A 13,587-nucleotide genomic window follows, 5' to 3' on the forward strand; every position below is an offset into this window, starting at 1 on the left:
AACATTTTCGTCGCTTTTCTCTTTTAAAATATTCTCCAGCCCCACTTCCCCATCCCCTCTCCTTTATCCACAACTTAGTGACAGAATCTGTGCTCCTGTCTCTTATACACATCTAGATGTGTATAAGAGACAGCTTATATACTGTATTTTTACAGTGAAGTAAGCTAGAGAAAAGAAAATGTTATTAGGAAAACTGTAAGGGGCTGGGCGCGGTGGCTCATGCCTGTAGTCCGAGCACTTTAGGAGGCCAAGGTGGGCAGATCACCTGAGGTCAGGAGTTTGAGAACAGCCTGGCCAACATGACGAAACCGCGTCTCTACTAAAAATACAAAAAAAATTAGCCAGACGTGGTGGCGTGTTGTTCCTGTAGTCCCAGCTATTCAGGAGGCTGAGGCAAGAGACTCGCTTGAACCCAGGCGGCAGAGGTTGGCAGTGAACCGAGACCGCTCCACTGCACTCCAGCCTAGGCGACAGGTGACAGAGCGAGACGCCGTCTCGATTAAAAAAAGAAAGAAAGAAAAAGCCATTAAGGAAAAGAAAATATGTACCATTCACCAAGTGAAAATGGGTCATCGCCACGGTCTTCATCCTCGTGGTCTTCACATTGAGTAGCTGAAGAGGATGAGGAGGGGCTGGTCTTGATCTCTTGGGTGGCAGAGGCTGAGGAGGTTGAAGGGGAGCAGGAGAGATTGAAAACTATATCCATATATGTAGACCCACACAGTTCAGACCCATGTTGCTCATGGGTCAAGTGTATTTTAAAGCAGATCCCAGGTGTTGTATCATTTCATTGCAATATTTCCACTCCCTGTTTTGAACTAATGGAAACTTAGTTCCAATCTGATGGGGAACCTAACAGAAACTAGATACTTACAGAGTAATTAAGGATTAAACTGAAAGAATTCCCCTTGGGTATCAACTTTGGAAAGTTTTGTTTTCCAAATGACTTTCTTCAGGTGTTGGTGCCGTTGTTGGGGCCGGAGGGGTTAAGTGAGGAGAGTGGCTGAGAGTGGGGGGAAACAGCTAGGCTTCTTCTGGAATGGGGTTTAGGGTGAGGAGAGAGTGGCTGCTAGGAGCAGCTTGATGAGCCTTCTGCTTGGAGTGTGTGAACCTGAAAATGAACCTTGAATTTATCATTGCAATGAGTATTTCATAGAAAACCATGTGAGCATTTCCCAGGCCCTTCCTTTTATATGTGACTGCATCACCACAGCTGATGTTACCTCTTTTTGTTTCAGATGGGAATAACTGGGAACACAAGTCCATTTGGACAGCCCTTTAGTCAAGCTGGAGGGCAGCCAATGGGAGCCACTGGAGTGAACCCCCAGTTAGCCAGCAAACAGAGCATGGTCAACAGTTTACCCACCTTCCCTACAGACATCAAGAACACTTCAGTCACCAACGTGCCAAATATGGTAAGTTACCCTTGGCTCTCAGTGCTGTGGCTCTCCGGTGGGTGCTGTGGTCTATGGATTTTTATCATGCTCACAGTGAAAATCTGTAACTAAAAGTGTGTCAGTAGGTGATAGGAAGAGAACCCAGATTTCTCATGAGTAGCTCTCTAAATGAGTTTTAACATTTTCTGTGATGAGCTAGCAACAGGAGAGATAGGTGAGGATGATTCAGCCGCTCCTCCCAGGCTCCTTTTGTTGATGGAGAAAATCCATGTACACGAATTGCTTTACCTTTCTCTCCAGAATCATGAGAACCAGAGAGACTGGCTTTTTTTACACTTCCTGTTTGTTAGTGGCTTGATGGTATCAGTAGAAGCCCATTGATTTGTATTACCGTCAGATGAAGGACATTTATCTTCCAAGGACAATACTCTGTTGATGACTTGTGTATTATGTCCAACACGATAGATGATTCCACGTGTCTTCATCCTCCCTGAGGTTTGAAGGGATTTTATAGGTGGGAAATCTATGAAATAGGAACTATCCTTATCACTTCTCAACCCGATGAATCAAGATATTAATGGGAAACTATCTGCTTTTGTGCCACAAAATAATAGAATCTCTTTTATTTCAAAACACTGAGGGGTAGTGCATTATTTTGTCCAGCCTCTCTTGCTCACCCCAGCTGCTGCATGTCTAGTGTGCCCTTGGTGGTGGGTGAAGACCACAAGCAGCCGTCTCTCCCCCGTGTGCTTGTTGCTGGGAGCCTGGCCTTCCCAGCTGCCGTAGTGATTTGGAAAGATCACAAGAAAGTGAGAGGATTATGTTCAGAAAAAGTTGCTTTTTGTCTTTCAGGTTTTTATGCTTTTTATTTTGAAGTATTTGTTGTAAAGATAGTACAGAGAATTCCTATATATCCTTCACCTCATCCAGCTTCCTCTGATGTATCTTATATAACCTTGGTCGTTCCTCAAAACTAAGTAATTAACATTGCTTACAGTGCTTAGAAGTTTTGAGGCTATTGGGAAGCAGAAAGAGCCAGATCTCTTTCTCTTCTTGTTTGATAAAATCAGGAAATGGGAATAATGGGGTGCCCTGTCAGGTGCTGGCTCCCTGCTGTATGGTACCTCCATTTAAAAAGGTGGTTGAGGCCGGGCATGGTGGCTCACACCTGTAATCCCAGCACTTTGGGAAGCTGAGGTGGGTGGATCACGAGGTCAGGAGTTCGAGACTAGGCTGGCCAACATGATGAAACCCCGTCTCTACTAAAAATACAAAAATTAGCCGGGTGTGGTGGCGGACGCCTGTAATCCCAGTTACTCAGGAGGCTGAGGTGAGGCGGAGGTTGTAGTGAGCCGAGATCGCACCACTGCACTCTAGCCTGGGTGACAGAGCAAGAAAATAAGTAACAAAACTTGCTCTCAAAACTATGAAAACAACCTGAAGTTCTTAGGACTTCTTTATTTCTTCTGACAATCCCCTTGTAACTTTCCTTGATATGCTTCTTTCTTTCTAATAACTTTTTGTTACCAGGATTGCCCTGTTCCTGATAGTACAGGTCCAGAACCCGAAACAGAGCCCAGAGGACCCTAGGTCAGCCCCTCAAGTTCAGGGAACAGTACTGACCTGCATAATGCTGGGCTCTGTCTCCACACAAATCCTGTTCTCTCCTGCGCTTCCTTTTCCAGTCTTCACTGAAAGGACAGCAGTGTGGACTGTGGGATTGGCTGTCATCGATTGTGCCTGCTCAGTAACCAGGAGCACATTTGGCTTCATAGTGAAAGCATTTGCTTTTTGCAAGACTTCCTGTGTTTTACAGTCAGGGAAACCCTGACCTAACATTTTCGTCGCTTTTCTCTTTTAAAATATTCTCCAGCCCCACTTCCCCATCCCCTCTCCTTTATCCACAACTTAGTGACAGAATCTGTGCTCTGGGCCCCTCTGCTGCCTCCACTACTGCTCCAGAGGGCTGAACTTGGCAGATGTGATACGCTTGTCAAGGGCAGGTTCGGCCGGGAACGCGAAGAGACTACTCATTCCCTTCACCTGCAGGAGGGCTGGAGCTCTTTGGCCCGGGGCAGGCCCCCCTCTGCCTCTGCACTGATGGCAGTTCTCTGCTGTGAACCGGTTGTGCCCCAGAGGATGTTGGGCAGCATCCCTGTCCCTACCCATTGGGTGCTTATGACCTTCTCCCCTAAGTCATGACAATCAAAAATGGCTCTAGGCACCGACATATGTTCCCCAGGGCATAGTCTCCCCCAGTTAAAAACTGCTCTGGAGAGTGGTTAGGAGAAGCAGTAGCAACAGCATCTCATCCTTTTGCCTGTCTTCGAGACATCTGACAGAAGTAAAACCACTTCTCTTCATCTCTGCCTGTCTCTCTGTCTCCCCTCCGCGCCGCCTTTCCCTTCTTTCATCCCTCCCTTTCCCCTTCTCTCCCCACCCCCTGTCTTTCTCTCTCCCTCTCTTCTGTTTCTGCCTCTCTCTCTGGTCTTCTCAGGGTAAACTGAGAAAGCATTTTCATCCATGGAAACTGCATTGCTTGCCTGGTGGCCACTGTCTCACAAGAACCCCTGTGGACTTTGAGACAGATCCATAGATGTCTCTTGGGGGTAAACTGACACCACTGACCCTGGAGGGCACAGATCAGATGGGGCTGTGCCCACATGTGCCTTTGTGAGGCAGCCTGACCCAGGAACAGCCTTCAGTGCTCCACATAGTGGTAGGAACTAGAGGGGACTGGTGGGAAAGTGGGGTACCAGCACACATGGTCTCCCCGACATCTTTCTAGGTAATTTTTATCCTATTCCTGCAATAGCCTCTTGAGAGACATCATTCCAGGTCCCATTTTACAACTGAGCAAGTTGAGACTCTGAGGGGTTTGGGTTATTCAAAGCTATGTAGCTTCCTGTTTGCAAAGCGTAAAACTCCTCACTTATGTTCTGAGGTCATGTTTTTGTAGCCCTGAGCCTGTCAGGAATGCTTCACCAGCCCGTGCTTACAGTTTGTCTGCAGTTCCTCAGATGCATGTTGTAGTCTTTTTGGATTTTCAAAATTATATCTGGCCTCAAAACCCACAGACTTTTGCACACTGAGGGTAAACACTTACAGAGAAATCTAGATCTATTTAGTGAAAAAATAAAAATATGAGGTGTCGAACATATTTGCATTTATTGTCATGCTTTGAGGGGTACCCAACTAAATTTGGTGTCCCAAACAATCCCAATCAGGACTCCGGTGCCCAGTCACCTGGTGCCCTCTGCAACTCTTTCCTGGAGTGATTCAGCCACGTGGTCTTGGGCCAGGGAGCTCTTGTTCCTCTCCCCTCCTAATTTCTGTAGGAGTTCAACATCACTGGGTAGCATTGAGGAAGGGAAGGATATGATCATTCAATTAATTTGTCACATGTGTTGAAAGCCTTTTGTGGGCTCAGGTGCTGGAGTTGGCTCCCCAGAAGGCAACTGGGAGTGCCCAGAGCTCACTCCACTTTCATGAAATGGAGGGTGTAGTGGCCATGGAAAACATATCATTACAAACTGCTTCAAGAGGTCTGAGTAGCAGTCAGCGGTTCAGATTGACACAGGGACCTCTTTAGATGGAGCCATCAGAGAAGGCCACATTGAAGAAGGAGATTTAAAGGCAAGAATGGAAAGTTGAGAAGCCATAGAGACCCCATGGTACTGGGAGAGCACTGGCTTGCGTAGGAACTGGTAGAAGTCCAGAAAGGCCACCATGAGGGAAGGGAGCACGGCGTAAGTGGAAGTTGGGAGCTGAGCAGGAACCAGTTCAGGAGGCCTTGGAGGGAAGGTGGGCCATCGGCTTACAGGGTAGGTTGTGATGCAGGAAGTAGAAGCCACTTTAGTTGAGTGAGGAGAAGTTCAAGGGCGGTCCTTCTGGAAGCGGAACCCACCTGATTCTTGGTGACGTCTTGCTTAAGCTTTGGATTGGGCTTTCTGACATTTTTCACAAAACGCCGTGTAGAAGTGGGACACGTCTTGGACTGAGAACATTCAGTGACCAGAGGGGCCTCATCTTCAGGTTCTCCCACGTGGTCTCCTGCAAGAGTTATTTCTAATGTGAATTTTTTTTTTTTTTTTTAAGAACTGCATTATGGAAACTTCATCGTCCTTTTTTTAAATTTTGTTTTAACTTCACCATTCTTAAAGTTGAGATGCAGGAGATTCATCAGGAGTGCTGCTTATTTAAAATTGCTCATGAGAGTGATATTACTATTTGTTGTGATGGAGTGTCAGAATTTTGGAGTTGAGGTTGTGGACGGGGCCCACAGCAGCTGCTGATCTACATCTCTGAACGGAAGGGCGGTGTGGCTGGAGGACTGTGTCGACAGGAGGATGGGAGAGGGGTCTTCTGTGTCCTGCCAGAATATCACAGCTGCGGCAGTGACACTGGTAGCTCCTGAGTGGCAAGCCATGTGCTGGGATGCCCTCCAGGCCCCCCTGTGTCCAGGGGTTCATTCCATTGCTGTGTCTCAGCACCTGTCCATGGCCCCACCTGCATCTGAGTGACTTGCAGTTCCTGGGCCTCACCCAGTCCTCCCGATTCACAATCTCTTAGGACAAAGGTGCAGAATCTGTGTTTGATAGTCACTCTTGTGAAACTTCAGCTTTATTCTTTCTCGGTTTCCCAATTAATACCACCTAATTCCCTGTGATATAACTCAGATAATTCCTGAACACATGGGCTTGCGGTTCTTGGTGTTTTGCTGGAACTCGTGGTTTTACATGAGCTGCTCCAGTGATTCTGATCTGGAATAAAGACCATGAAAGCCACTGTCCACTGACACCGTGAGCCATTGGCGTTGTGACCAGCTGTCCCACTGTAAAGTGGACTGACTTTGTTGGTCTTCATGTCCACGTTAGTACTTCAGAAGACTTCACTAATCTTCCTTCACCCCCCAACCTTGTTTGTCAAATTTTCATAGTTTTCTGTCCCGTGTCTAGATTGTGATCATTGAGGGAGCAAGACTTAAACTGACTGCACAGGGTTAAGCTTCGTGAACGCCGGAGTCTCTCTCTTTGTTGTCATCTTTGATGAGCTCCTCTCAGTTTTGGTTTCCTTGCACGGATGCCTGTGTTCCCTAACATTATACACAAGCTCCTTTCACTGCACAAGTAGAAATTGTAAAATCACTGCTTGTCTAATACCTCCCTCTAGCCTAGGACTAAAGAGAGTCCATATAGAGTTCTATGGAGACGGCAGGTGAATAGTCTTGTCATCTCTTCACCATAACAGTGTCTATAGAAAAATTACACCATGATTATGAATTGTGTTTCACTAACTGAATTGGAAAACGTGGGGAAGGTTTGGAAGTAAGCCCTTGTCCGTAATTATTAGTGATTTAAGTGTTTGTGTATTCTTAAGAGTTTACATGTATTGCCTCCATCTGTGTCTTGAAGATCGCTGAGAAAAGATGTATGCAGGGCCTTCAAATGCCACTAAGTATAAATGTTCCGTTCAAACTTATCCCCATTGGTTTTGGCAGTAAGAATCAGCTGGGAAACATAATTTAAGCACAAAATAATGATATGTGATATGTTGCAAATAACAAGAAACTAGAAATTGAGAAAAAGTAGCCAGTCCTTTGGTATCAGGGGCAGCCCCACATATTACAGGTGCTCAGTCAAGGTCGTTTAACTTTCTTTCCAGTATAGGTTTCCCATTAACCAGCAGTATCTTTTCTAGAGTCTGATTAGCATAACCCTTTCTTTAGCAAAACCTCCTAGGTGTAAGCATAAATCATGTCAGAGATACTCATGTAAAGTGGAGGCTCGCCCAGAAGGTTTTTATGTTTTGTTTTTTGTCTACACAAGATGTACTGCGTACTTACTAACAACCAGCATTGCAGCCTCTGCCTGCCTGCTGAAAGTGTATAATAAGGATAGCAGGGATTTCTGAGAAATGAAGTGACTTCTAGAAGAATCAAGTAAATACACCGCAGTAGTCCTGCAAGAAGCAACAACTCAGTAAACAGCACAGGTCATGGGTCTGGGTGAGGTGAGTCGTAGCTAGCAGTAATGCGAATATAATACTTCACTTCCTCTGGAGTGGTGTGAACTACATCAGTCTCTACACAGCCCAAATCACCCTAACTTCCTTTTACCTTTTCCACAACCTTTGGAGATGGCCCTGAGGTTCAAGTCACCAAAAAGACAGTCTGTCCAGTAACTAATTTGCCAAGTTATCAAAAAATTATTGTGTAAATTTTTGTTTGTGTTCCTTTTTTCCTCTAATCCTTAGAACCGATCAATGTCATAAGTATTCTTGAAGAATATATATATATCAACAGTATTGAAGAAGAGTATTCTAAAAACTTTATGTTTTTAGTAAATTGGTAATTCTGTTGAACTTGGTCATTCGGCTCCTAGTCTGGTCCACCTGTCCCTTTGACCATAGGAATAGATCCAGTGCCTTCTACCTTGCAGGTTGTCTTTTTTGTTGTTTCTTTGGTTGGTCGGGTATTTTTTTTGAGATGGGGTCTCACTGTCACCCCAGTTGGAGTGCAGTGGTGTAGTCTCAGCTCACTGCAACCTCTTCCTCCCAGGCTCAAGCGATCCTCCCACCTCAGCCTCCTGAGTAGCTTGGACCACAGGCATGTGCCACCATACACAGCAAATTTTTTGTATTTTTTGGTAGAGACACGTTTTGCCGTGTTGCTGAGGCTGATCTCAAACTCCTGAGCTCAGGAGATCCACCCACCTGGACCTCCCAAAGTGCTAGCATCACAGGTGTGGGCCACCTCTCCCGGCCACTTTATAGGGTTTCTTTGTGCTGTAACAACTAACTCCCACACCTTCTAGGTAGACTGCTGGGTTCCGAAGGCTGTGGCTGTGGGTCCAGAAAGAAAGTGGGGAGGGAGTGGCAGGTCCGCCACGCTTGGCCACATTTCTTACGCCGAGCCTTGGCCTTGGGCTCGGGCTCTCCTGCTTCCGTTGGCCATTTGCTTTCTACTTTAAATCACAGCTTTAAAATTACTTATAAATCCTTCTGGATTATTCCCCTATTGAATTTAGATGTTTTGTTTCGTTTCGTTTCGTGGTGGTGGTGTTGTTGTTGTTGTTGTTGTTGTTGAGACAGAGTCTCTATCTGTCACCCAGGCTAGACTGCAGTGGCGCTGTCTTGGCTCACTGCAACCTCTGCCTCCCAGGTTCAAGCTATTCTTCTGCCTCAGCCTTCTGAATAGTTGGGATTACAGGCACCCGCCACTGCACCTGGCTAATTTTTGTATTTTTAGTGGAGACAAGGTTTCACCATGTTGGCTAGGCTGGTCTCGAACTCCTGACCTCGTGATCCACCGACCTCAGCCTCCCAAAGTGCTGGAATTATAAGCGTGAGCCACCGTGCCCGGCCTGAATTTAGATCTTAAATTTTAAGATAATCTTATTTTTTTAAAAATCAAGAAACACAAAGCAAAAAGAAGGAAACACAAGAAACGTTTCGTCTATGAAAATAGCTACGTTGTGTTTCTTACCAGTTTATCACCTGAGAGGTGATTATGACTTCTTCCCAGGTTGGCAGCTGTGTACAGTTAATGAACATTTTCTTTGTTTTATGGCGCCACAGCTTTGCATACCCAACTGTTGTAGGTCCTTATGAGGGAACCTGAGCAAGTGGTTATTGCAGAGCCAGCCTTCGTTCTGCCTGATGTTCGCTTTGGTGTCGTTTTCTGATTCTAGGTGGAGGTTGTGGAGGAGACGGGTTTTTCCAGGTGGGTGGGGGAGCATCCAAGGAGCATGGGTTTGGACCCTGTTGGGATGTGGAAGGTTAGCCATGAGCAGCGGGAATCCCAGCCCGGTGTGGATCGGGGCAGTGGTGGCACAGAGGGGCGACACTGTCCTTCCTTGTTCTTTCTTGGTCAGTCTCTCGCTGTTTGGAACACAGGGTCCTTTGAAGACATGATAACCTACTCTTGGACATACAGTAAAAAATGACTTATTTTTCTGTGAGGAATGTGAGGATAAATGTTATTATTCACATTCTGTATGCACATCTCTGTTATGTTCTTAGCATAGAATACAGGCACTATAGGAAAAATTGGCATTGGGGCTAAATTACCCAAAACCTATGTAGCAATAACAATCCTAGTAAAAATGCATGTTAGAGTCTTTTGAAAATTAAGGAATAGGCTGGGTGTTGTGTCTCACTCCTGTAATCCCAGCACTTTGGGAGGCCGAGGCAGGCAGATCACTTGAAGTCAGGAGTTGGAGACCAGTCTGGTTAACACAGTGAAGCCCCATCTCTACTAAAAATACAAAAAGTAGTCAGGTGTGGTGGCACACGTCTGTAAGCCCAGCTACTTGGGAGGGTGAGACAGGAGAATTGCTTGAATCACAGAGGCAGAGGTTGCAGTGAGCCGAGATGGTGCCATTGCACTCCAGCCTGGGCGACAGAGCGAGACTCCATCACAAAAAAAAAATAATAATAAAAAAAATTTAAGGAATACCAGAGTAAATGTAAAGAGTTTGTTTTTAAAGGTAGTTTGACGGCTGGGCGCAGTGGCTCACACCTGTAATCCTAGCACTTTGGGAGGCGGAGGCGGGTGGATCACGAGGTCAGGAGATCGAGACCGTCCTGGCTAACATGGTGAAACCCCGTCTGTACTAAAAATACAAAAAATTAGCTGGGTGAGGTGGTGGGCGCCTGTAGTCCCAGCTACTCGGGAGTCTGAGGCAGGAGAATGGTGTGAACCGGGGAGGCGGAGCCTGTACTGAGCCAACATTGCGCCACTGCACTCCAGCCTGGGGGACGGAGCGAGGCTCCATCTCGGGGGAGGAAAAAACAGGTAGTTTGACAGTGGAGTATACACAGTGGTTGAGGCTGCCAATTACGTAATAAGCAACACATGCAAAGAGCCTGTGGCTAAACCAAGTGCAGATGGTAAGTGGAGTGAGGGGGCTCAGTGAGCTTTGTGTTTACCTGCCGTTAACTCAGTGGCTCAAAATAATAACAGGAAGGGGAGACTAAGGTTTAAACTAGTATTGCTCTCACACCATACTCACCTCCTCCTTCCACATTACAAATTACATGTGAAATGATCCTTGCTCCAGAAACATACATTGCATATATTTTAAGGGTTTTGACAGATAGCATTATAGTGCCTTCCAACAAAAGCCATGTACCCAGTTACCAGCATCACACCATCTTCCCAAGGCTAGGGACTGTCACCCCGTCCTTTTGTTTTTTTTTTAAACAGAGTGTTGCACTTGTTGCGCAAGCTGGAGTGCAATGGCGCAATCTCTGCTCACTGACACCTCTGCTTCCTGGATTCTAGCTTTTCTTTTGCCTCAGCCTCCCGAGTAGCTGGGATTACAGGCGCGTGCCACCGCACCCGGCTAATTTTTTGTATTTTTGGTAGAAATGGGGTTTCACCATGTTAGTTAGTCTGGTCTCAAGCTGCTGACCTCAGGTGATCTGCCCACCTCAGTCTCCTAAAGTGCTGAGATTCCAGGCGTGAGCCACTGTACCCAGCCCACCTTACCCTTTAATAGGAGAAAATGATGTCATCTTATTTTGATGAGCATTTCTCTCACGAGTAAGATTTGAAGTGCTTATGTTTAGAGACATAGGCATTTATTTGAGTTGCTTCAGTCCTGTTCTTCACCAGTTTTCCTGTCACATTATCTTAGAACACTTTATAAAGCAAGGTGGTCAGCCCTCTGTGGAGGAGGAACACAGAGAGCTGCAGGATTGCGGCTCTGCTGCTAAGTGGCTGGCTCATCACCCAGGAAAGGCCCTTTCCTTGGGGCTTCAGTTACGTCAGCTGTCATGTGTGGCTAGTTCCCAGAGCACTCCTCCCTCGGGGAGTTGTGTGTCTTCAATGAGCTGCTGTACCTCGGACCCTGAACACAGAGCCTGGCACAGAGTGAGGAATAAAGGTGGACTGGGAGAAGAAGAAATAATAGCTCCATCATGATTTGTTTTGTCTTGTGTCTTTCAGATTTAATTTTTCCTGGTTCATCAATGGCCTTTACACTTGTTCCTAGTGGTTTTAGTCGTAGAAACAATGCCAGTCTTTATGTAATCTAGCCTCTCACACCTATTTAGTGGTACATACAGTCTTCTCCTGCGTTGGAATTGCCCCTGGAGCTTTTGTTCTTTTTTCTCTCTTTTCTCAATGGTTTTGGTTTTGGTTTTGTCTTTTTTTAGCAACAGGGTCTTGCTTTGTTGCCCAGGCTGGGGTACAGTGGCAATTCACAGGCACAATCATGGGACACTATAGCCTTGATCTCCTGGTCTCCAGCAGTTCTCCCACCTTCGCCTCCTGAGTAGCTGGGACTACAGGTGTACCACCACTCCTGGCTTCTTAAATGTCTTTATTCTCATTGTAAAGGTACATATATGTTAGTTTTAGAAAAATTGGGAAAAGTCTAAATTTAAAAAAAAAAAAAAAAGCAGCCTTGTCTCTTAGGGGAAAATGGGAGGATCTGTATTTTGAGAATTTTTACTGGAAGGCTGGGCACAATGGCTCATAGCTATAATCCCAGCACTTTGGGAGGCCAAGGTGAGAGAATTGCTTCTGCCCAGGAGTTCAAGACCAGCTCGAACAACATGGCAAGACTCTGTCTCTTCAAAAACTTTTAAAACTTAGCTGGGCATTGTGATACACACTTCTGTGATCTCAGCTACTCAGGAGGCTGAGGTGAGAGGATCGCTTGAGCCCAGAAAGGTGAGGCTGTGTGAGCCGTGATTGCACTACTTTACTTCAGCCTGGGTAACGGTGAGACCCTGTCTCCAAAAATAAAAAGAATTGTTACTGGTAATAGTGAGGAACACTGCTTTATGTTCTGTGACTAAAGCCTTTACTGTCTTTGCATAGCAAAGCACTCACCTTAATTACATTCCAATACTTCTACAATTTAATTTTTTATATTTAATTCCTCATCATTTTCTTACTGATTCTTCTGATTTTGTTTTCTCAGGAATTTTCCCCCAGAATGGAATGCTTTTTGATATAAAAATAGTAGTCACTTAAAAAGCTTTTTGTTGAAGCATAAAGGTCTACCTTATTGTTGTTACTAACTTGTTGCCTTAAATAACAGTCATTGGATGTTCTCTTCCACGAATTCAGGCAGGGCTTGGTTGGCCCATTCCCCTGCTCCACATGGCTTTGACAGGGGTTATTTGAGGTCTGCCTTATTTTTCATGGCTGCCTCTTATTTCATTATAGGTCTGTAGCCATAGGATGTTTAATTAGTCCACCTTTAATAGGCATTTATAATTTTTTCCAGTTTTTCATATTGAATCAGAATGTGATGCATTATCTTTGCACACATATTTTAACATACTTGTCCAATTACTTCCTTAATAATAAATAATGAGAAGTGGAATTAGTGTCAAAAGAAATGCATATTTTTCTTTTTGATACATGTTGCTTTCCAAAATTATACTGGATTTCCAGAGTACTTGAGACATTGCCATTTCTTTATATCTTCATCAATACCAATTAGCAGTTTTAAAATCTTGGCCATATTGATAGATTAAAAATGCCTCATTCTTTTATTTCTATTTCTTTAATGATTAGTAAGAACTTTTTAAAAACAGCTTTTTAAGATATAATTCATGTACCATATAATCCTTGCTTTAAAGTGTGCAGTTCAGTGGTAGTGTATTGTGTAACCATCACCACAGTCAATTCTGAAACATTTTCTCCACTCCAAAAAGAAACCCAGTACCATTAGCAGTTATTCCCCATTTCCCCTGAACCCCCATCTCCAGCCAACCTTTTAATAGGCTGTCTACCCCCATGGCTGTATCTATTCTGGGCATTTCCTAGAAATTGAATCACACAATATGTGGTCTTTTGTGACTGGCTTCTTTGACGAAGCATGTTTTCAAAGTTTGCATTGTAGTATGTGTGGTTACTTCCCTTTTTATGGTTGAATAATATTCCATTTTGGATATATACTATGTTTGTTTTTCCCTTCATCACTTGATGGGCATTTGAATTGGATCCATTTTTTGGCTATTTGTAAAAGGCTGTTGTGAACATTTTTTATAGTTTTTGTGTGAACATGCATTTTCAGTTCTTTTGGTTATATACCTAAAATAGGAATTGCAGAGGTCATATGGTAATTTTATGTTTGACCTTTTGAGGAATTGCCAGACTTATATATCCCACACCAGTGTATGAGGATTCCAAGTTCTCCACGTCCTGGCCACCCTGTTGCTATTGGTT

General features: G+C 44.8%; 1 protein-coding gene across 1 annotated transcript in view; it reads left to right on the top strand.

Moving 5' to 3' along the window:
* CREBBP (CREB binding protein) overlaps nt 1-13,587 on the top strand; it is a 141,026-nt gene that overhangs the window by 43,290 nt on the left and 84,149 nt on the right. The window contains exon 2 of the mRNA XM_011982564.1: nt 1,239-1,415. Coding sequence (XP_011837954.1) covers nt 1,239-1,415 — 177 coding nt within the window. The remainder of the gene's footprint in view (nt 1-1,238; nt 1,416-13,587) is intronic.

Source organism: Mandrillus leucophaeus, unplaced genomic scaffold (genome assembly GCF_000951045.1).
Source record: "Mandrillus leucophaeus isolate KB7577 unplaced genomic scaffold, Mleu.le_1.0 Scaffold240, whole genome shotgun sequence".
Classification (NCBI taxonomy): domain Eukaryota; kingdom Metazoa; phylum Chordata; class Mammalia; order Primates; family Cercopithecidae; genus Mandrillus; species Mandrillus leucophaeus.